The sequence below is a fragment of the Mercurialis annua genome, linkage group LG1-X (assembly GCF_937616625.2).
Source record: "Mercurialis annua linkage group LG1-X, ddMerAnnu1.2, whole genome shotgun sequence".
NCBI lineage: Eukaryota > Viridiplantae > Streptophyta > Magnoliopsida > Malpighiales > Euphorbiaceae > Mercurialis > Mercurialis annua.
The window spans coordinates 62,533,183-62,555,738 of record NC_065570.1 but is presented as its reverse complement, the minus strand read 5'-3'; the positions used below and the strand labels follow the sequence as shown (position 1 = coordinate 62,555,738).

General features: G+C 31.6%; 3 protein-coding genes across 9 annotated transcripts; 2 read left to right on the top strand and 1 right to left on the bottom strand.

The window, feature by feature from the left end:
• The first annotated feature begins 182 nt into the window (after positions 1-182).
• Positions 183-3,041, top strand: LOC126670766 (uncharacterized). Of its 3 annotated transcripts, none has more exons than XM_050364590.2 (7): positions 183-371; positions 570-636; positions 742-891; positions 1,673-1,746; positions 1,874-1,992; positions 2,136-2,219; positions 2,820-3,041. In XM_050364590.2, the coding sequence occupies exons 2-7, from the start codon at positions 630-632 to the stop codon at positions 2,923-2,925; spliced, it is 540 nt and encodes a 179-aa protein (XP_050220547.1). In that variant the 5' UTR covers positions 183-371; positions 570-629; the 3' UTR covers positions 2,926-3,041. The 3 variants fall into 3 exon arrangements, with proteins under 3 accessions (XP_050220547.1, XP_050220555.1, XP_055960274.1); XM_050364598.2 differs by having other exon boundaries at positions 183-387; XM_056104299.1 differs by lacking the exon at positions 183-371 and adding an exon at positions 456-475.
• Positions 3,042-11,668: 8,627 nt separating this feature from the next.
• On the top strand, positions 11,669-15,730 carry LOC126657587 (flagellar radial spoke protein 5). Its single transcript, XM_050352299.2, has 9 exons — positions 11,669-12,051; positions 12,928-13,012; positions 13,474-13,590; positions 13,767-13,831; positions 13,919-14,007; positions 14,105-14,184; positions 14,370-14,481; positions 15,223-15,342; positions 15,431-15,730. The coding sequence occupies exons 1-9, from the start codon at positions 11,754-11,756 to the stop codon at positions 15,614-15,616; spliced, it is 1,152 nt and encodes a 383-aa protein (XP_050208256.1). The 5' UTR covers positions 11,669-11,753; the 3' UTR covers positions 15,617-15,730.
• Positions 15,731-15,946: 216 nt separating this feature from the next.
• Positions 15,947-22,556, bottom strand: LOC126657597 (uncharacterized). Of its 5 annotated transcripts, none has more exons than XM_050352322.2 (7): positions 22,359-22,556; positions 21,919-21,998; positions 19,175-19,305; positions 19,007-19,075; positions 17,488-17,559; positions 17,075-17,129; positions 15,947-16,313 (listed from the first exon to the last, which is right to left on the bottom strand). In XM_050352322.2, the coding sequence occupies exons 2-7, from the start codon at positions 21,955-21,957 to the stop codon at positions 16,269-16,271; spliced, it is 411 nt and encodes a 136-aa protein (XP_050208279.1). In that variant the 5' UTR covers positions 21,958-21,998; positions 22,359-22,556; the 3' UTR covers positions 15,947-16,268. The 5 variants fall into 5 exon arrangements, with proteins under 5 accessions (XP_050208279.1, XP_050208286.1, XP_050208266.1 ...); XM_050352329.2 differs by having other exon boundaries at positions 17,075-17,147; positions 21,930-21,998; positions 22,359-22,553; XM_050352309.2 differs by having other exon boundaries at positions 17,075-17,147; positions 22,359-22,551.

Sequence of the window (22,556 nt, the reverse complement as noted above, 5' to 3'; positions counted from 1 at the left end):
ATTATTTTTGAAAAGTCAATTAATTTCCTGTAAAATCATAATTCAATTAAAAACTAATGAGAATATAAATATGATCAAGTTTTATAAACATTCTTCATTAAAAAACAATTATGAAATAATTGAAAAAACAAAACTAAAAAGTAATGTTATTTTATAAAAAAATAAAATGTTTGTACTAAGAATATTAGTTTAATTATTTAGCATCAAAAAAATCTCTACAAGACGTAGAATACTTTTGAAAACTGAAACATCTGTTCTTTTATGTAAATTTCAGGGATGCTGTTGCGATTTTCCAACTTAAATTTGTAGGAAAGGGCCTCATTGGTTCGTCTTGTGCAATTAATAACAATATCTCAGCTTCCATTTGACAGGTAATTTCATCAAAAGGTTAGTTTTATAACTGTCTTGCATGTGTTCGATGAAATTCCTCAAAGGGGTTTTTTTATTTATTTATTTGGCGCTCCTTGTTTGTATTGTACTCCTACTACTGCTTCACTTTCTGCCTTCAAATGTTCAAGTTGTTGTTCTTCATTAAAATTTGATTCTTTTTTTTTTGTTGTTGTTTACAGGATCTGACACTTCATTGAACTTACTGCTTCTAGTTTTGAGGAGCTACATCAAAAGCGATCATGGATGGTATGTGAATGCAACTACCTAATATTGGCTTTGTTTTTCTTTTATAAAACTTGTAACTTGGAGTTAAATTTAAAAGCTTTTTATCGTTAATTAATGTGGTTTCAGTGGATTCACAACCAACTATGGAGGAAACTATTTTGGTTGGAGATGATTTGATGATGGGGCCACCATCTCCCATCATTCCACCAGAAATTGCTTCTCATGTGCTTCAAGGTCTTAACTTGTGCGATGGGATTCTAAGGAACCTATTTTTGTGTAAGTTTTAATTTAAATTTACTTCAACTTATCAGGCTTGTTAATCCTATCTGTTAAAGTCAATTTGCTTTATAGTCCGTAAGCCATACCCGCTTGGATGACTAGCTCGAAATGCTGAAATAGAAAATGTAAAGACTTATTTTTACAAAAATAAGTTATAAACATAAAGTTTTGAAATTTCGATTTTTTTCCGGAAATGAAAACAAAATGCAAAAACGTAGTATTGGAGAAGGTTTCGTGCAAAATAGCTAATTAAATTTGTATAGTGATGATGACTAGCATGAGGACATATTGCCAGTGGCGAAACCAGGACTCCATCTTAGAAGGGTCGAAATTTTTACGTTCGGCTATTTAAAAAATCAAACGGCTGTAAATGTAGTGTAAATCCATTAATTTGTAGTTATAGGGGCGGTTTTAACCGCCCCTACAAAGAAAAAACCGCCCCTAACATATGTAGGGGCGGTTTCTAGGGGCGGTTAAACCGCCCCTACTGAAAAAAACCCTAAAAATTCTATTTTTGTTTTATTTTTTTTCCGGCGAGGAGGGTCGGCCGACCCTCTTCGACCCTCCCTAGTTCCGCCCCTGCATATTGCATATACTACTCATATGACTTTTTCAGTTGGGCGTATATCTGACATTTATCCATATTCTTCAAAACATTTGCAATTGGAGGGCGACGACTTCAGTTGTGTTTACATTATTCGGGGGCTTTGATCTTTGACTTCCATTAGAGGTGATATGAGTAAACATCTTAGTGACTGATTTCCTATCTACGTAATAGGTTTGCAGATCAAAGACATTGAACCTTTCTGTCAAGAAGAACTTGCTCTATATCGAGAATGTGCCGAAAAGAGGGTGAGATGAACATTTTGTTTATGCTAGTTGTAAATGAAGATTTTGGAGGTTGTGATATTTGATGAACGGTTTTATTTTCTTTGTTTTTCTTTTGTTTTTATATTTGAGATTATAATATGAGTTGCAGGATAGGGAGATTAGGGAGCGGCTTCAAGATAGTGAGCACAAATTGGGTATGTCAATGCCTTTAGATGAAGCAAATAAAAGAGCTTCTCAGCTTGAATCAGAAGTTACATCACTGGAGAGGTATATTTTGTGACAACACAAATGCTAAATATGCTCATTTAGCATCTAGTTACCTGTTAAAAGTATCTCCTCGTAAGATTGAGACTAATGTAATGATCTAAACATGTTTCAGTATCATTAATGTGGTTTACTTATTCTTACAGGCGCATGATTCTTGCTAGTGGAACTGAAGGTGTTGAAGGATTTCGACAGAGGTGGAGCTTGCACGGTCGTCTTACAGATACCAAGTAATGTTCTGCACATCCTTGTACTTCATGGACATTAATGTTTATACACCAAAAATAAATTCAGCGTTTGTCTATGATGCATGGAAACGAAAACTCCAAAATGGGTAAACAACTAAACATGGCGAAATAGTATATTTTACAATATTATGTAATAAATATAAAAGTTAGAAAGTTTTGGAAGCGTTTACCGAAGACATACATGAAATGCCGAAACGTACAATTCCGTAAGTTTCCGTGCAACGTAGATGTTCATAAAATCAATAATTAGACCTATCATATCAAGAAATATATATAAGTTATACTCTCTCCGGTTTTTTAGTTGTCAATTTAGCAAAACGTATTTGTCTTTATTTACTTGTCCATTTAGGATTTCAATGTAATTTTAGCTAATTATATTCCAAATTTAACCCTTCTTAATAAATGACTCTATGAGTTAATTTACAATGCATTTATTAATTAATAGGGTTATATTAGTATTTATTTTTACAATTTAAGACAAAACACCTACTATTTTAATATGTGCAATTTTGGCTAAATGGACGGTTAAAAAAACGGAAGAGTATTGATTAATTAATATCGGTGGTCCATTATTTTGTACAGGAAAAGATTGGAGTACTTAAAACAGGGCATGGAGAAAAGAAATAAGGATGTGGTAAAGGATGAGCCAGCTACAAGTTCAACTACTAAAAGATGGTTCTTCTGGTGAGTTGCATTTGTACAACTTGTGGATAGTTCTTGGTCATGAAAAGACTTAATGCCAATATGACCCTTGAATTTGCATGCAATGAGTAATTAGCATCAAATTTATTATTATTTTTCAAATCGGATTATGGGGTGGTCAATTTTTATCAGTTAAACCAAATGTATCAATTTTCAAAACAATTTAGGGGCTAATTAACAAAAAATAATGGGGTTAATTGATTATAATTTGGACTAATTGTTAAAAGCGTTCAATTTACATGCCCATCAAATAAATTTGGACTAATTGATTATATTAATTTAATTTTTGTTATTTATCATTTAATTTATAGTTAATAATAAAAATAATTATACAATATTGTATTAGATAAAAATCAATAAAATTTATTTATGTTGCAATTTATTAATTTAAATATTAATGGTATTTTTGTAATTAAGTTAGAGCATCAATGCAATGCTATTTTATATGCTAAATTTGGCATGAAAAATAACAAAATGCTTTATTTAGCATAACATTTAATGTTATCTCCAATTTAATAAAATATTAAAAAAATATTATAATTATTTATTAGGATAGCTATCCATTAATTTATTTTATTATTTTATAAAAAAATCAACCATAATATTTTATAATCTTTATTAATATATATTTTTATTTATAATTGATATATTAACGAGCTCTTTTAAAAAAGAATTCTTAAGAGAATCAATAAATTGTTATATAAATTGTTTTAATAAATTGGTGTGTGGTCCATTATTAAAACAATTAATCAATCGAGATGATAAAAACAAAAAAATAGCATAAAATTTAAGATGAAAAAAAATAAAACAAAATTAAAATGAATAAAGTAAAAAAGTAATAGTAAAAGAAGGCCTCTTTAGATAAATGTCTATAAAAAGGTAAAATATTTTTAAAAATACAACATAAAAGTTTTTTAAAAAAAAGACGCAATTGTACTATTATTTTTGCAATTTTTTTTATTATTTTCAATTTTTGTTGTTTTAATTTTGAAAATACGGTTTTGGTTAAAAAGCGGTATATTAACAGGTCATTAACAATATACTAAAATCTAATTTATATTTTAAATGCACAATTTAAAAAAAATACTAACGATATACGCAAAATTAATTAACTATAAGTTTTATCAGCGGTTTACTCACGGTTCACTAACGATATTCTAAAAACAAAATTATTAATTATTTTTAAAAGTAAAATTTGTTTAAAATACACAATTCAAGTTTACCAATGATTTATTAACCATATATTCAAAATAAGAATCATTACAAGTTTATCAACGGTTAACCCAACGCTTATTAACAGTGTATTAAAAACAAGATTATTGGTGTACCATAAGTAAACCATTGGTTAACCAGCAATAAAACCACTACAAATTCAAACCTCTATTTCTATTAAACTAGTTTAAAAATCTATTATAAACCCTTCCACCTTCACCACCGCAACGGTCACAGTAAAAAAAACCTAAATCGTCTTTTTTCAAATCTAAAATTATGGGTTAACCATTAGTAAAACATTGGTTAACCAACAACGAAACCAGTCATAAAATTACAAATCAAAAACTACTATTGCTTCTTGATCTCTTTCTTGTGTGACATCAAAGACCAACAAACCACTCAAACAACAAAATTTGAGGACGGCAGTTGTGCGTTCTTCTATTCCGTTTCGTGAAGAAGAAGAAGAAGACGGCCGTTGTGGCATTCTCTAATCCCGATTTGTTCACCTTCACCTTTCTTGTTCTCCAATTGCGTTCTCGTTCTCCGATTGCAATTCGTGAAGATGAAGAGGACGGTAGTTGATTTGCGGATCTGATCTCCAATTCCGATTTATTCATCATGGCGGCAGTAGGTCCTTCATCTCCGATCGTTGCTCCTTCAAAACTCACGATGGTTTGGAAATCCACGGCAACAGTTGTTTTCTCTTCAAGAATAACGACATCTACAATTTTCTCGAAAAGGCGGCCATCTCTCCACGAACGGCGGCAACTTCAAGTCCACTGGCGACCAACGCAGCTTCATGAATGGCAGTGGTGGGCTTAAGACAATAGAGGTTGGCAGCAGCTATCTAAAAATTCTAAGATTTTCTTTTGGTTTTGGTCTCTGCATTTAATGAGATAAAATAAGAAAATGAAGTGAAATGGACGGAAATAAATGAATTGGGTATAAATATATAGATATAATTATACATATTTTTACTTAAAATATTATTATTATTGTTATTATTATTATTATTATTAGTAGTAGTAGTAGTAGTAGTAGTTACTATTTAGAAAGTGGCCGAATTAATATTTTTCTACTATTGAAAAGGAATCTTTTTAGAATTTCTTAGAGAAATAGAACACATGACCTAAACTTATAACATTTAAGTTATAGTTTGTTGGTGGCCGGATTAATAATTTGAACATATTATTGAAAATGAGAAAAGTTAAAATCGAGAAAAAAAAAAGTAAGAATTGTATATATCAATATATTTGTAGAGTAAAATGAGAAAAGAAATTAAATAGTGTAATTAAGTCTAAAAAAACTGTAATTAATAATGAGTTTTGATTGGTTGTCAAAATTTAGCATATGCTATAATCGATATTAAATTTAACATAGGATATAGCATATCCTAAATTTAGCATTGAATATAGCATTGCATTGGAGTTTAATTTTAGAATTCAATGCTAAACTATAGCAATAGCATGTGAATAAAGTATTACATTGTGGAGGCTCTGAAATGGATAAATAAATTTAGCCTATGATAAACTTTGTGCCAAATTTAGCACAAAACTTAGCACATGATAAATTTAGCATATAAAATAGGCTAATAATTACCCATGGACCCTGACTCCGATCATTAAACTCCCTGATCTTTAAAAACGATCGCTAAACCTCCTAAATTTTATAGCGGCGCCGCTAAACCCCCTAAAGACGAAAATACCCTTGTCGCCGTCTTTTTTGGTCAACTAACATTTTTAATAGAAAAATTGGCGTCGCCACGTCATCAAAATGCCTAAAAAGCTCAAAACCCTAAAATAACACTAAATTTAATTTAATAAATAAAAAATTCACCCAACCCAACCCAACCTAATCTAACCCAAACCAATAAAACCTAATCAAACCACTTCAACCATAACTGCTACCCACCACCACACTGTTCTCCAGCCACCATCACCCGCTCGCCACCGCCTCCACAGCCGAAATTTTTTTCCGACCGTCTTTTCGATATGTTCTTCGTTGAAGAACAAAGTCGTTTGTTCTTCGTTAAAGAACAGGTCCTGGCATGTTCTTCAACGAAAAACATGACTTGGATATGTTCTTTAACGAAGAGCAGCTCAGATATGTTCTTTGTTGAAGAACAGATCGAAAAAGACAGCTGGAAAAAAATTACGGCCGTGGCGGCAACGGCGGGTGGTGGTGGCCGGAACGGTGGGGTGGTGGGTGGGGGTTAGGGTGAAGCGGGTTGGTATTGGGTTAGGTTTGATTGAGTTGAGTTAAATTTAGGGGTATTTTGGGTGTTTTAATTTTTAGGGTATTTTGATGATATGGCAATTGACGTGGCGCCGCCATTTTTTAAAAAAAAATGTCAGTTGACAAAAAAACTGGCAAGGGCATTTTCATCCTTTGTGGGTTTAGCGATTGCCGCCATAAAATTTAGGGGGTTCATGATCGATTTTAAAAATCAGGGGGTTTAGTGATCGAAGATCCAAAAATCAGGAGCCATGGGTGATTATTAGTCTATGATATAGCATTGCAATGGAGTTGTGCATTTCATTCTAAATACTAAATTTAACATTATGAGGTTGATTTAACATAGAGATGCTATAAGGATTCCTTCTTAAAATTGACATCAACAAGCCGCTCAATTTTTGTATTTGCGGCAGTTTACGGTCCAAATTATTATCCAATTTTTTTCAATTTTCAAAAACTGTTAAAAAGACATCGATTGGTGAAAGTGTCTTCATACTATAAATGTAAAAAAATAAAAAGTTGAACTTTTTTTAATCAAATTTTAAAAATTATAATTATATTGCTATTAATACAGAAAGATTTAAATTTTTATATACAAATATTTAAAATAATTATATTGGTCATATGACCTCATATAATACCTTACTAAGGACAATTTTTTTTCATTTTTTTAAGACTAACTGATTTGTATTTGAGTGCTTGGCTTGACCAAGTTATTTATTATATATGGAGAGATTAGGTGTTCGACCCTGTCTTTTCTCAGGTAATTATTTCGCCTGTTTAAACATAGTTTAGAAAATAGCTATTAATTCTTGTTAACTCTCGCTAACAATTAACTTAGAGTAGTTTTATTTTTGAAAAAAAAAAGATTTGAACAGCAAAATAAACACATGCAATCCTCTTTTGATATCCATTTGACGTTTGTTATTCTTTGCATGACTAGATCCAATGTTTAAAGTTATCTTTGACACTCAATAACTTATCACCCTCCATTTTTCTCAACTTTTTTCTGAAAAGAGAACGCATGAACAAAAGAAATCTTCCACCTACAATTTATTACAGCATTACAATCGCTGGTATTGATAGCTTGGTGTTATCCCTTTCCACTTGGTCACATTTTAAAAGCCTTACTTTTCATTTTAACATATTCAATTTAAAAAAATATATTTTTAAGTAAACTTATATTAAATATTAATGGATACCATACCGAAAATAATACCAAAATTCGATTAGAAAACACAAGTCTCGCTGACACAAAGACTAACTAGCATGTCCATGACCCAGTACTCAGTGATAACCGTATGAGTATCCAGGAGATCAGCTCGTTATCCCATCTCAACAAGAAGATGGACTCCACGACAAAAAGACTTCCAACACATCACAATGACTACCGATATATACGAACAGACCTAAGTCAGGCAAAACTTAACTTTACTCACATTTATTGAATACTTGATCAATTAAACCTATCTGACTTAGGCATCGGAGGGTGTTCGAGCCAACACTGGCTCGCATCCTTCTAACCTATCTTTCTTTTTAGGTTGGATCACAGACCTAGACCGGCATCTCAAGATCATCATTAAGTGTTTTTTTCTATCTTTCTTCTAATCACTTTTTTTACGTAAAATCCCACTAACATTAATAAGTATAATATGCCATATTGTATAATAATAATAAAAGAAAACTTTCGTCTCTCTAAACAAACTTTGTCCTTTTCCATTAATGGTTTAGTTTTTTTCGTTGATAGTAATTATCTTTTTTTATGTTATTTTAATTTGATATAAATAATGAGTAGTTTCTTTTTTTTTTGTGAACTGGAACTTATCGACAATGTATATATCGAAGGTGAATCAAGAATCGAAAATAGATTGAAGATTTTTCAACTATAAAGATAGAATGATTTATGACAATAGTAGTTTTTTTATTAACTTTAATATTATATTTTTTTTGTTTGGTTTTTTCTGAATGTTTACTTTTATCATGTTTTTTCTAAAAGATTTGTTGTGCTTTATTTGGGAAAGTTTTGTTGTCCATTTTTTAATGAAAGGGTTGAATCAGATGTCGTAATTGTAGTTACTTATATCAAAAATCAGTTTGCGAATAGTGGAGGAGTTTGATCGAAAAATGAATTTCATTAACGAAACAATTGATAATTTAATATTTATTTTTGAAAGTAGATCGGCGAATCAGACAACATGACGTCTGTTCCATGTTAGATCATCAGATTTAAAATTTAAATTTTTCTGAATTTCTTAAAAATATAACTGTTTCATATTTAATTTAATAAAAGTTGATGAATTCAAAAGGAAATGTGAAATACATAATAATAAATGTCTTTATAATCTTTAGTAGAATAAAATAAGATTTTTAAAATAGAACGATTCAAGTATTTATTTTTATTATTTTTTGTTCACTTTTTTCCGGCAAAAGTTATAAAAAAAGACCTTTGTAGTTTCTCTAATAATATAAATGAGTCTTTAAACTAATTTTGGACATAATTAAATCCTCATTAATTTCAAAATTGAACAGTTAAACTCTTTCCTCGATCAATTTTATAGATAGCCATTAATTCCCAAAGAGTTTCATATCCTTATGGGAAAAAAGTTTAAAAATAGCTTTAATGTTTAATTTTTTTTATATATATTTAGTATTTTTTCCACCTCATTCTTTCTAATTATCTCTAATTAATTAAAATCAATTAAACCAATCAAAATCCAATAAAAACTCGATTAAACTAATTAAAATTTAATTAAATTTATCAAAATCCAATTAAATCAAATTAAAGTAATCAAAACTCAATTAAACCTAATTATACTAATCAATATCCAGTTAAACCAATCAAAACCCAATTAGATCTAGTTAAACTTATCAATACCAAATTAAACTAATTAAAATCTAAATAAACCAAATTGATTTGATTGAAACATAATTAAATTTTAATTAAACCAATCAAACCACCATCGCTATCCCTCCTCCTGCAACAAACCAATGCCGACCCTTGTTCTAAAACCGCCGCCGGTTCAAATCTGTTCTCTTGTCTGAGAACAAACAACTTGTTCTTAGAGGTGAAACAAACATCTATCAATGGTAAGAACAAACAATTATGTTATCAAACCTGAGTTTGTTTGAGAACTTGTCGAACCAACCTCCGCTCGCCGGAAGTTGTTTATTTTTTTTAAATAATTTTTTTTATAAATGTAAAACTAATTAAAAATGACAAGTATCAATTAGGTCCATAATATAAAAAAATTGCCCATAATTTTTTTAGTGATTGATTTGAAAAGGTTTTAAATATTAAGCCATTTTTAAACCTTTTTCCTTATAAATCTTATGCCATTAACTATCATATTTAATGTAACAATTTATTTGTATGATTCAAAATTTAGAAGGTTTAACTGTTCATTTTTAAAACAAAAAAGGTTTCATTATGTCCAAAATTAATTTAAAGCTTATACTCTCTCCGTGCTATAAAGATAGGCCGTTTAGCCTTTAAATTTTTTTACATAAATAAATAATATATTGATGACTAATTTTTGTATTAATGTATTTTGCATTGGTATTATAAAATTGATATTTATATATTGGAATATGAAGCAATTAATTAAATTGAAGATTACAATATATATTTATTAGGGTAATTAAGATTTTTAATTTTAAAATTATTAATCAAAAATAAAAGATGACTTATAATTTAAGACATTCAAAATAAAAAAAGTGGTCTATTTTTATGAGACTGAGGGAGTAAATATTTTTGAAAAAATCAGAGAGTTTTTTTTAGGCTTATCTTATGAAAAAAATCCTATTTTTTAGCCCCAATTCGTTTGCACCCTCACGTTGTAAGACCACCAAAAATATCCAAATTATGACTTTCACTTCTAATTGCACCTTCAAGCATCAAATTGACCTCTTTTCACTTAAAAAGGCTTAAATCAATACTTTAAATTTTAAAAAATTATAAAACTTAACAACAATTTTTTATTTGATAAAAATATATTTATTTTATAAAAATTCATATCTGCAACCACATTGTCTCGACAAAATTAATTGCCAATATTTGAATGATTTTGTTATTTCTATCCAACCCGCTAACAAAATTTATATTCGATAATTTTTCTAAATATAAAATAATTTTTAGTTTAATTTAAATTAAAAACCGTTCGTCTTCCTCAAGACGAACCTTGCGGGTTTGTCTCGAGAAAGGCGACATAGTCGTCTTCCTCTGAAAAAAAGGACTTCATCTTCCTCAAAAAAGAGGAAGATGAAGCTCATCTCCCTCTGTTTTGAGGAAGACGAGCTTTGTCTTCCTCAGATTTGAGTCTTCCTCACTGTTTTGAGGAAGACGAAACTCGTCTTCCTCAGATTTGACTGTTCTGAGGAAGACGTTCCTCACTGTTAGGAGGAAGAACGTCTTCCTCAGAACAGATGAAGACGACATCGTCTTCCATGGATGAAGACGATCTCGTCTTCCTCCATGGAAGACTACCTGTTCGTCTTCCATGGAGGAATACGATTGGTTCGTGTTTCTCGAGACGACTCGGAACCTGGTCGTCTCGAGGAAGAAGAACATATTTTTAATTTTGATAAAAATAAAAATTATTTTATATTTAAAAAAATCATTTAATTTTTTGAAAATTAAAAATTATTTATTAATATATTTAATTAATTTATATTTAATTAATTTTTTGTTAATTTTTTAAGATTTGAGAAAGATGGTTTTTTGTTTTAATTATAACTATGAGGATCAATTAGAATATTTATAAAAATTTGAAGTATTAAAAAAAGGTTGATTTAATGTTTTACGGTATTGAAATTAAAAGGTGTGAATTTTAATTTTTGAGAGTGCAATTAAAAGTAAAAAGTTTTAATTTAGGTATATTTAGTAGTTTTATAATGTGAGGGTGCAACTTACCCCCCTTCCCCTCCAACCACACACACATAAAATAAGCCCTTCTCTGACCTTTTGTTTTTTTTAAGGAAAGTTCATTTCTGTTTATTTAAATCCTTTTTTAAAATAAGAGTGTTTATCTCACATAACGGATGTGACACGTCATTTTTATAACAAGCTAATAATTATTTACGATAATTTTTTTTTATTTATTACTTATTTTTTTTATCATTAAATATTTACACATGACTAACGCTTCATTATTTTGTTGTACAAAAAATATGGCGCAACCATTGCGTTGTATAATTATTCTCAAAATGAAGCCAATTTTCATAAAGTAGATTTTTCTAGTTTTCATCGAAATAAAGGGTATAAATAGTCACTTAACTAAAATATTTTATTTACAAAAACCTCAAAAATCTTAATTCTTGAGCGCCAAACACCACCTTACAATAAAATAAATAAAACTTTCTTTTTAAGCTATGTCATCCCTTCACTATTCTTTCCCTGGTTTCTTCTCCACCTTAAAACCCAGCAAAACTCGTTTCGACACAGCCCGACTCGGTGCTTCTAACTCAGTTCAATGCTGCACCGCCACTACCGCCGAGCCACGCCGAGTCACTGTAAAGAACGGCAACGATTCACTCGACATATGCAGAGTCCTCAATGGTATGTGGCAAACAGGCGGTGGGTGGGGCCGTATTGACCGGGATGACGCCGTTGATGCCATGCTTCAGTACGCCGATGCCGGGCTTTCCACTTTCGATATGGCTGATCACTGTAAGTTTTATTTTTTCAATGAGGTCCCTGAAGTTTTGAGTATTTGCACAAGAGGCCCAACCTTTTTTTGTATTTGTGCTAGTTTACAAGTTTATTGAATGATGGAAGTAATGGTTGTTAGGTAGATAAGACAAATTTAAATTTTGTTTTTTATGTTTCTGTTTCTAAAGGGACAATGGTAAATAATAATGTCCCTGAAGTTTTAGGTAATTACCTAAAGTTCTCAATTTACTTTTTATTTATACAAAAGTACCCTTTTTTATATCATGCAACCAATGGTGGAGAAAGTTATAAGTAGATAAGATGAAACTTCCTGAATTTAGATAAAAGATTGTTTCTTTTCTGTGTTTAAAAGGTAAACTTTTGTGCTTCTTTTTTTCTACTTGTTTGATCAATAGATTTTTATTTTTTTATGGTATTGACATGGGAGAGTTGATAGGCTATTCTTATTGTGTTAAGTTCACTTTTAAGTCATTTGGTCTTGGAACCAGAAGAGTCAGTGAACTGAAGAAAGTGGGTTCTTTAAAGCAGTTGCAATGTGTATTAACTGAAGATAGTAATAGGAGAATTGTAGTGAAGAGAGGGACGGATTCGTTAGATATATGTCGAGTTGTTAACGGAATGTGGCAGACTAGCGGCGGATGGGGAAAGATTGATAGAGATAAAGCTGTTGATGCTATGCTTCAATATGCTGATTCTGGACTAACAACCTTTGATATGGCTGATATATGTAATGGAATTACAAAATAGCAGTAGCTTTTTATAAGGCCTGATTTTATGTTGCATTGTTTAATAGGCAGTCTATTCTTTTCCGACTTTTCTCGAATTTTTCCTAGGATTTGCTTTCTTATTCTTTAGTTTCCTTAAATTTTGCAGATGGACCCGCTGAAGATCTTTATGGCATTTTCATCAATCGAGTTCGTCGTGAACGCCCACCAGAGCTCTTGGAACAGATTAGAGGGTGAGTTCCAGCTCTATTTATTAGCTCTAGTTCTTTAATTTGAAGTAGGGGTGGGCAAAATCTTATTGGGTAGAAGTTTTCCGTTAATTCAGTAGTTCGGCCATAAAAAATTAGGGTTCTCTTGCAGTTAGGGGTTTTATAAAAAAAGGTTAACCGAATTTTCCGATTTTTTAATTTTTTTAATTTTTTTTAATAATTGTTCTTTATATTTTGATGGGTTTAACCAAGTTTACCGATTACTTCGGTTGGTTCGGTTTTTAATTTTTAAGATTTCAGTAATTCGGTTAAATCGGTTTCGGTTAAAGAGATAAAGTAATTTGGTTATGGGTAATACAGTTCAGTTTTAATCGAATTCACCGAATGCTCACCTCTAGTTTGAAGGATGGATGATATTATCTACCTTAATTTACATGAGACGAGGATGGGAAACGGCTACTTACATGTTCCATCTTGTTATGCAGTCTTACCAAGTGGGTGCCACCACCAGTTAAGATGACAAGTAGTTATGTCAGGGAGAACATCGATATTTCAAGGAAGAGAATGGACGTGTCGTCCTTAGACATGCTTCAGTTTCATTGGTATTATTACATTATCCCGTCTGGTTCTGCTATGTTGTATTGTTTCTTTGTGAAATTATAAAACATGTGACAGAATTTTACTTTTTTATTTTAATGTTGAAGATAGTATTGGGTATAAAACTGAAAATGTTTAGTATTCATAAATTTTATATAACGATTTTCTTCATTCCTAAAAGGTGGGACTATTCCAATTCCGGTTACCTTGATGCCCTGAAACACCTGGCTGACCTCAAAGAAGAAGGTTAATATTATTAATTTTTTCTGTTCCTATTTAAATGTTTGTTCATTTATCTCGGTCTGATTGCATTAGCTCACCGAGTGGTTGCAGGCAAAATTAAAACCGTTGCTTTGACAAATTTTGACACCGAGAGGTTACAAATTATTCTCGAAAATGAAATCCCTATTGTCAGCAATCAGGTAAATCTTTGAACATTAAATTTTTGAGAACGTTTGCAAAACCTCATTTTTATTTGTAGTGAAGCTAATAGCGACTAGTGTGGTGCAACTTCATCAGGTGCAGCATTCAATTGTAGATATGCGCCCTCAACAGAAAATGGCCGAGCTTTGTCAGCTAACAGGGGTTAAACTTATAACGTAGGTCTATTTATTCAAATACACACACACCTATTCATTGATGGGATGATGAAAATACTGCAAAAATAATGAAAAATAACATTATTTAGAGATATTCATCACTTTAGAAATTTTTCTTTGTCGAATAATGTAGTCTATGCAACTGCTGAGTGATTATGTGTTCTTATGATGATGAAAAAATGCAGGTATGGGACTGTAATGGGTGGGCTTCTATCGGAGAAGTTCCTTGACACGAACTTGTCCATTCCTTTTGCTGGACCCCCATTGAACACTCCATCTCTGCAAAAGTACAAAAGGGTATGAAATGAAAACACTTAACACATTAATATTGCCCACTTTTTAGATGGGAGCATAATCAGAAAGAAATTCAAGCACTTTAATTTGTAAAAAATTTCTTATGACCCAAAATGATGAGCTGGTATGGAAAAGTGGAATTCTCCTATATTTCTGTATCTTTATGCTAGAAATATTAAAGTTCAAGTTTTTACTTAAATCTTGATCAAACATGTTGTAGATTCTTTAGAAAATCAATACATTAGAAGAATTATTATTTTTAGGCTATTTGCAACCTTATCACTTCTACAACCAGTCCGTGATATTTAGTTGTGCGAGTTTTTCTTCTTTTTTCCGGTTGATTTGTATCCAAACAAAAATACCAAGCTATTTTTATTTATGGAGCTATTCGGCATTTTTCTGTTTAGTTTAAGGCTGTAAATTGATGTGCTTCATTTGCTATCATTGTTGGCATTAGGGGTGTGTTATTGGTATCAGTTCAAACAGAATCAAATTGAATTTTCGATTTTTCGAACTGAATTGAACAGATTTTATAAGTTTAAACCAAAACAAACCATACCAAATTCTTCGGTTCAATTTTTGCACACCCCTAGTTAGTATACAAGGTCTCTAGTTGATACAATATGTAGCCTAGGTTGCACTAGATAGGGAAAATGGAGAAGTTTAAGGTTTGGAATTTCAAAAACTTGACCACAAATTCCATAAGTCTATGTTATTCATAAGAATGTGATTTAAATATGACAGATGATAGATGCTTGGGGAGGATGGCGTCAGTTTCAGGTTTTGCTGCAGACACTTAAAAGGATATCCTCTAAACACGGAGTCTCGATTCCGACTGTTGCTGTAAAATACATACTAGACCAGGTCTCTTACATTCTCCAATACCAGTTATATTAAATCCTCTCTAGAAAATTTCTCATGTTTGTATGTTTATCTTTTTGTGCAACTGCAGCCGGCAGTAGCGGGATCAATGATAGGCGTCCGGCTTGGTTTATCGCAACACGTCAAAGACGCCAATGCTATATTTTCACTGGTTCTGGATGAGGAAGATATAAATAGCATACGAGAAGTTTCGGAGAAGGGAAAAGATCTAATTGAAGTGATCGGAGATTGTGGAGACGAATATAGGCGCATATAAACTTTCATGATTTTGTTTTCTTCTTCTTGTTGTAATTTTGTACTGTTCTTGAGTGACTAAATGCATTAGCCTATTTACATAGTTTACATCAAATATGAAATTTCTCTTCTGGCATTTCTTGGATTCAACTAGGAGTTTTTTTTTTTTCAAACAGAAGGTTAGATTTTCATCTCAAGATATTGGATACTGGGTAATTAAATCATTCTTCACTTGTGAAAAATGAAATCTTTTTCAATTCCACCATACATCTTTAAATGACGATAATCAAGTGCTGAGTTTCACACATCCTATTTCTAAGAAATTAACTATCATTTATGTAAAATTTGAGCCTAAGACAGAAATATTCCATATGGAATAACTATTATATTTCATCTCGGTAATTCTATGAACCAAACATACAATAACGGTTTAACAACAGATGTATATGTCTCCCTATAGCATTAATTCACCAATTAATATACAAAAGCAGGATTTCATAGAGATGCATTTACTAATATGGAAGCGACTGCAAAAATGCAACCAACAGCATAAAGCAGCAGATACTTCGCGAGTTAAAGCTCGATATCAAAACATCATCTCTTCGTCTAGAAACTATACGGGGTTTTGGAATATGAGCTTGCACACACCTCAGGGAGGGAAAGTATAAGGATTTTCATTTTTGTTGCTTCTTCTCGAGTCTCAAAACCTTCCGTTCCGTCTGCAAATCAACAATCCACCAAAAAAGAAAAATTAAGTATATAACCATATTTCGACAACAAAGTATGCAAGATACTTCAGTAAATATCATAAATAAACAAAGAAGCACTTTTATACATTCATAGCTTGAAAGATTTTGGTAAATGTCAAACCAATCTGAAACTTTTGGATGATATCATAAGCAATTATGTTTTTATAGGCACTAAATCACGAGAAGCTACCGCAAGGTTTTTTCTAGAGAGATAATAGAAGCCACTCCAGTTGAAAGTCAAATTATGGCATTGTAGGTCAAAATCTAGACATGTTTCATCTTATATTTTCATGGATAGGCTCATTTTAATGATTCAAAATGGTTTTATGAAAATATTTAGTGCATTGTATCTTTTCTTTACTAGGAAATTGTACAAGCACTTTTTTAAATAAAAATCTATAATCATTTGCAGCTTCAAAATGTGTTTCGAAATCCTAATTATATTTTTTTTTAAGACAGCTACAACAACGATAGCTTTGTATTACTCCTTCACGGTGTGCACATACATACGCGCACAAAAACACGCTCAAAAAGACTAAAAAGGAAGCATCCTAAATCTAGACATACTTCTTTAGGCCTGTTAGACATTTCCTTCAATCACAAAGCCAAATTTGCGATCTTATAAGCATGCTACTAATATCTCTTAAGCACTTCACCCCAAAGAATAGCATGCAGGTACACTCTCAAATTAAATGCAACTCAAAATGCATGAGTTAAAACTGAATATATACCTGAACAAATACATGCAATTTGCTTCGAGTACGTGAAAATTCACTCTTCATCCAACTGAGTTCACGAAAAGTACTGAAATTGAGTTTAGCCAAAATGGAGAAAAAGATAGTCATTAATCATACTATGTGTGCATAAAAATATGAAAAGATGTACATAAAAGAAAGAAGATGCATTATAAAGAGTCGGCATTTATCAAGTAAGCTTTAGCCGTGACGATGACATGCAGATACACCATTAGAGCAAGACTTTTCATTAATCATAATCAGCAATAAATAGAAACTATTTGATTCCATAACCATGACAATTATTAAAACATTGCAAGTCAAATTCTGATCATGGAATCATATCAGTAGTAAGAAAAGAAAGAATGTTACTATATTCAAACGTACCAAATTGATGTCAAAATACTTACTTCCTCTTTTGCATATCATGACAAGCCTGAATAAGACCAGCACATGCGAGCCTCATATGCTCAGCACCGATTCTGTAAAACCAAAAAATGAAAGATTCAGTTCCTGATCATTATTTATGAGTGATATTAATTCTGAACTCCATTCATGAGGCAAGAATAAACCATGTCACAAAGTAGCTAGAACATTACTCATAGCACTTTTTGGACAAAAAAAAAAAAACCACATTTATGTTCCATCCTCTTATCACGCTAAACAGCAAGATAACTGCTAATAAAAAGTAAATAGAGTTTATTATTCCAATATGATTGATCAGTACTCAATGATGTTAGATATTATCAACATGAGTGCATAATTCTGTCCACATTATGATATTATTCCGGAGTTTCATAGAAGTTTAGATGCATATACACATCGCGCATGCACACATAAAGAGAGGGAGAGAGGAGATCATTCAGGATCCGAGAAAATTAACAATGCTATAAATTTCTAGCATATCAATTGCAATACCTTTAAAACATAACTCAAGAAGATTAACCCTTTTGCCGAACATCTACGTGGCATGGAAGAAAGAGTACAAGGTTTTTCCATTTCCATTTATTTTCGTCTCCTGGTGGTGAGTGGAGAATAAAGATGACATATTTGTTAAAATAAACTTACACTATTAGTAGTGTAGTTATTAAAAGAGTGTCTTATCGAAGAACGTTGGAGATTAATCTAGGGCAATAATATCGAGTACTGCCAACTATATATATATATATATATATGGTAACTCCATCATCAAATATATACAGTATATTTATATACTCATACATATTATAAATCATTGAAGAATTCGCAATCGTAGGCATCTAACTACTAAACACTATAATGATCATTGATGATGAAAATCCTTCTACTTTCTTCATATCTCTCTCCCTCTCTTTACTAATGAACTAAGTATCGCATCATTCGCATGCAACTAATCTACGATTATATCATTTACTCAATTGAAGTACCCATGCATGCTATAAATAGAAAATAGGGAGGTCAACATCATGAAACTATTTTAAAAAGTAGATGCATGACACGAACTTCCCATGCTTGTACTGGTTCCATGACTTCTTTACCTAAAGTGCCACTCATGCAATTTCACAAAGTACCCCAGAAAAGGGTGTAGAAGGTTAAAATTTATTTATCTAATATAACTAGCCAAGCAAAATAAATTAGAGTTTGTCTGATAATGATTTCCAAGTGGCAGTTGCGACAGTATAAATGCATTGGCGTTTATTACAACATCAACTCGTAGCCTTGAGATAAAGTTTGTATTTAATGATGGTTGTGACTATAGCACATTCATGCTCGTGTTTATGAGCAATCTACATTTGCTAAGTCACTGTGTTTCAGGTGCAATCAGTATATGTCAAAGATGCAATCTTCCCAATATTGTTTTCTGATGTTCTTCACTTATCACCAGAATCTTGCTCAAATTACAAAACAACTAACACGATAAAGATAAAGGTAAAAGAAGAATCATCTTACGATAAGCTCTTCTCCTCTATTTGATGTGCTAGTGCTTCTAAGTTTAAAAAATTAACTTCAGGAAGCTCCCTGCAGGTATGATATAATTAGTCAAAATTAAAATTACTAACAGTGCAATAAATTATCTACCAAAATGGAACTCCAAGTGAACTTTAAGTAGAATGGTACATGTATCTTGTTAGCTCCAACAAGATTGCTTCCACATCAGTGCAGTATGTATTGATCAACTGTACAACACGATCGGGCTCTTCCACAGTTTTCAAGGTTTGGATGAAACAAAACTGATCGTTCACAATTCCCTGCAAGGAATGGTGTCAAAATACAGTTCCCAAAAGTGAACATCCTCAGAAAGAAGCAAAACAAACAGGTCCTTTAGTTCATTTTAGTACAAAACCAGCCTAATTATAAATGCAAAACAAATTTAAAGTTTGATGAATTAATTAGTGAACCATCAATGTCAAAACCTATAAGCTATAATGATCAATGACTTAAAAAGCAAACAAATATTTCAACCAAACTCCACCCTGTGATAGATCCTTATATTTAAAGTGGAGAAAGAGGAAAAATTTTGAAAGCAAAATTCTGTTGAAGAATATCAAAAGCTGCTTTGTTATCTGTCACCTCATCAAACAGTGACTGCACATACTGTTCAAGCAATCCTTTAACAATAGGCAAAGCCATTTCTGATATGAAACAGTAAGAACACAAGGCAAGTAGAAGTTGATGAAAATTAAGAAATAGAGAGAAGCGAGATTGCATGAGACATGCACACTTCAGTAGGAAACTTGCAGACAAAATCGATTTCATATCACATGTTTAGCATGATACCTGCAGACTTAGCACCTAGATTTCACAAATTAACACTTATGCTACTGCCAATGACACGTCGCATGCTAGCAGCTCAAATCATTCCCTCTTTTCGACCATGAGTGATAAAATCAATATAATTATTTGGCTGGATCTAGTCACCAAGAAAAGACAAGGAAAACATGCACATTATTCATATCCAATAGTGACAACGAGAAAACTGATCAGCAATATGCTATCATAACTGCTTAAGGTAGCTGTTGATGGAACAGGGACAGTTCTTCTCCAAAATACAGAGAAAATAAATTAGAGCGCATGACAGTAAACTATTCCAGTGCATAAGAAATGGTAAGACAAATGTTTCCCATCAGAAATACATTTTCTGATAGAAAGCTTTAGAACATCTTACTGACCAACTGGCTACTGCCATTACTGAAGAAAGAACAGAAAAAAATGCAGCAGAAAAACTTAAAAGGCATTGTCCGTCAAATTGCATACAAAATCACTATCAAATAATGCAAATAGCAACAATTAGAACATAGAAGATTTGTGAAAAATCACATTCTCTCAAGCAACGAAACATGAAATGGGAATAACTTTAGGTTTATCCCTATTTAAAATCTGAATGACATAAGGAGTTTGGCAGAAAATGGTACTTCCACTAGCCTCACACCCTTTCAAGCAGACCCCATTGTAGTCCTGCACGATATGATGACAAAATACAGCGGGTCCCGTAAGTTACCTTGTGTGGACCTTATATAGTAAAAAAGGCAACTGTAGTAACTCGATATTCAGAACTATATCATCTGTAAGGCGGTCCCATGTTCTAATTTGCTTACCCATATTCCACATAGATCTGAATGTAAGTCCCAGAAATGGAAACATTATAAGCATTTTCTATAAATGAGTCAATTTTGGGAATCATTAAACTATCTTTAAATAGAATGATATGCAAGGCAATTCATAAGTATGGTAAATTGAGAAGAGAAGACTTGAAAGCAACTATCGATTAAGATTTCATGTTATAAATTTGAACTATTAACTTATGTATTCTTATGTTACAAAAAAAAAGAACTGTTGTAATGAGGTGAGATGAGACTCTGCCAAAGGAAGCAATCGAGTTTAGCATACAGAATAACAAATAAACACATTTTTGCAACCCTGGTTGGCGACAAACATTTTATAGGGTACTCCAATCTTTTGTAATTAATTAAGGTAGATTATTTTCTTAAGTAGAAGCTTTACTCACTACATCGTGTATGAAACCAACCTCCAAATAGCACGAGAAGTATCAAATTATCCTATACACAAGTCTAAGCTGACCAAATTGAACTCCTGGAAGAAACAAGAAAATAAAGATTAACTAAAAAGCACCAATATTACTGATCTAATGGTGTTGTACAGGGAAAAGGTTAAAGTGTGCAAGGAAAAAGGGAGTCTCATATGAAATTCTTGAGTACTGTAAAGTCTGTAATGGTAACATATATGTAGCAAAATCTTATGATGAACTCTATTAATTAAACTAGAGGCAAACTTTCTTACATTTTAATAGTTAACAATCACAAAGCTAAAATTCTAAGATGGTAAAGTTATTTCAGAAAGAAAAAAATCTAGAGAGGAAGACCAAGAATTAGCTTCACAATAAGATGTAACCAGAGAGTCTAACCGGAAAAAAAAACAAACTATAATTGATCACATTGACGTCAAGCCTATGCATTTGAGTTTTGATTCATGAAAGAAGACTTAAAATAATCATAAAAGTCCCAACAATTACCTTATACACACAAAAATTTGAATGTGGCATATCATCTATCAACAAATCCAAGTAACAAAAAAGGACTTGTCGGAATTTACCATTTAGCTTTATTAACATGAGATAAATTACCGGAAGCTTTGCCAGATTATAAAAATAGAGATGCCACCAAGTTGAAGCTTATTGATGTGCATTTTATATAGTTCAACTCGTTAAGGCACGTAGATAGACCGTTTAAGAATTTCAAAAATATTTAAACTTCAGCTTTGTAATACATTCAACTACGAAAATAGATTGTTTTACTATAAGTGCTAGATTAACTTCATTAAGAATCCAATATCTCATATCTCACCAAGGTTTCACCTTTAATGATGTAAGCATACGAAGCCATGCAAATGAACCTGAATCTCCTCTACGGGATCAGCACGAGCACTGTAAAACACAGAATTTAGAATTAAATGGTTTCATACCCCATAAAAAAACATAGCGAAATTGCAATATCCTCAATAATGACATTCTAAATCAGCTCCTGTTAATCCATAATGCTGATTTAAATTGATAACGCAAAGCAATCGCCTTTCTCATCACAACTAAATTTAAAATTGATTTTTCCACCATCACTAAATCTTACATGCATACTGATATACCTTAAATTGCAACTAAACATAACAAAACACAATTAGCAATTCTAAAAATAAAAAGCTTAATATTCAATCTCTAACATAATTGATTTATTAGTTTGTTTATAATCCAGATATAGTACAAATTCAAATGAATGTAAATGAAACTCACTACAAATTACAAAAGTTGCTTACTGGAAAACGTCATCTTCATTGAACTGCCATTCAAGAAACCATGCCATGGTTTTGTTCACAATTTTTTTCCAACGGCATGTCGGTTATTAGAAGGTGAAACGAATGATCGTTCTCAGTACTGCACTAAGGTTATTGATATTACTGCTTTGAAATGGATACTATTTATCCTATTTTA

Excerpts from the sequence above, each read along its gene's own strand:
- LOC126670766 (XM_050364590.2), top strand. Across the intron at positions 1,993-2,135 it reads GAAGTTACATCACTGGAGAG|GCGCATGATTCTTGCTAGTG; the intron begins GTATATTTTGTG and ends TTATTCTTACAG. Across the intron at positions 2,220-2,819 it reads GGTCGTCTTACAGATACCAA|GAAAAGATTGGAGTACTTAA; the intron begins GTAATGTTCTGC and ends TATTTTGTACAG.
- LOC126657587 (XM_050352299.2), top strand. The coding sequence starts at position 11,754 with ATGTCATCCCTTCACTATTCTTTCCCTGGTTTCTTCTCCACCTTAAAA. Across the intron at positions 13,013-13,473 it reads CTCTTGGAACAGATTAGAGG|TCTTACCAAGTGGGTGCCAC; the intron begins GTGAGTTCCAGC and ends CTTGTTATGCAG. Across the intron at positions 13,832-13,918 it reads GGCTGACCTCAAAGAAGAAG|GCAAAATTAAAACCGTTGCT; the intron begins GTTAATATTATT and ends GAGTGGTTGCAG.
- LOC126657597 (XM_050352309.2), bottom strand. The coding sequence starts at position 21,957 with ATGGCTTCGTATGCTTACATCATTAAAGGTGAAACCTTG. Across the intron at positions 19,306-21,918 it reads TCATTAAAGGTGAAACCTTG|GGAATTGTGAACGATCAGTT; the intron begins GTGAGATATGAG and ends CATTCCTTGCAG. Across the intron at positions 16,314-17,074 it reads AATTGCATGTATTTGTTCAG|ACGGAACGGAAGGTTTTGAG; the intron begins GTATATATTCAG and ends GTTGATTTGCAG.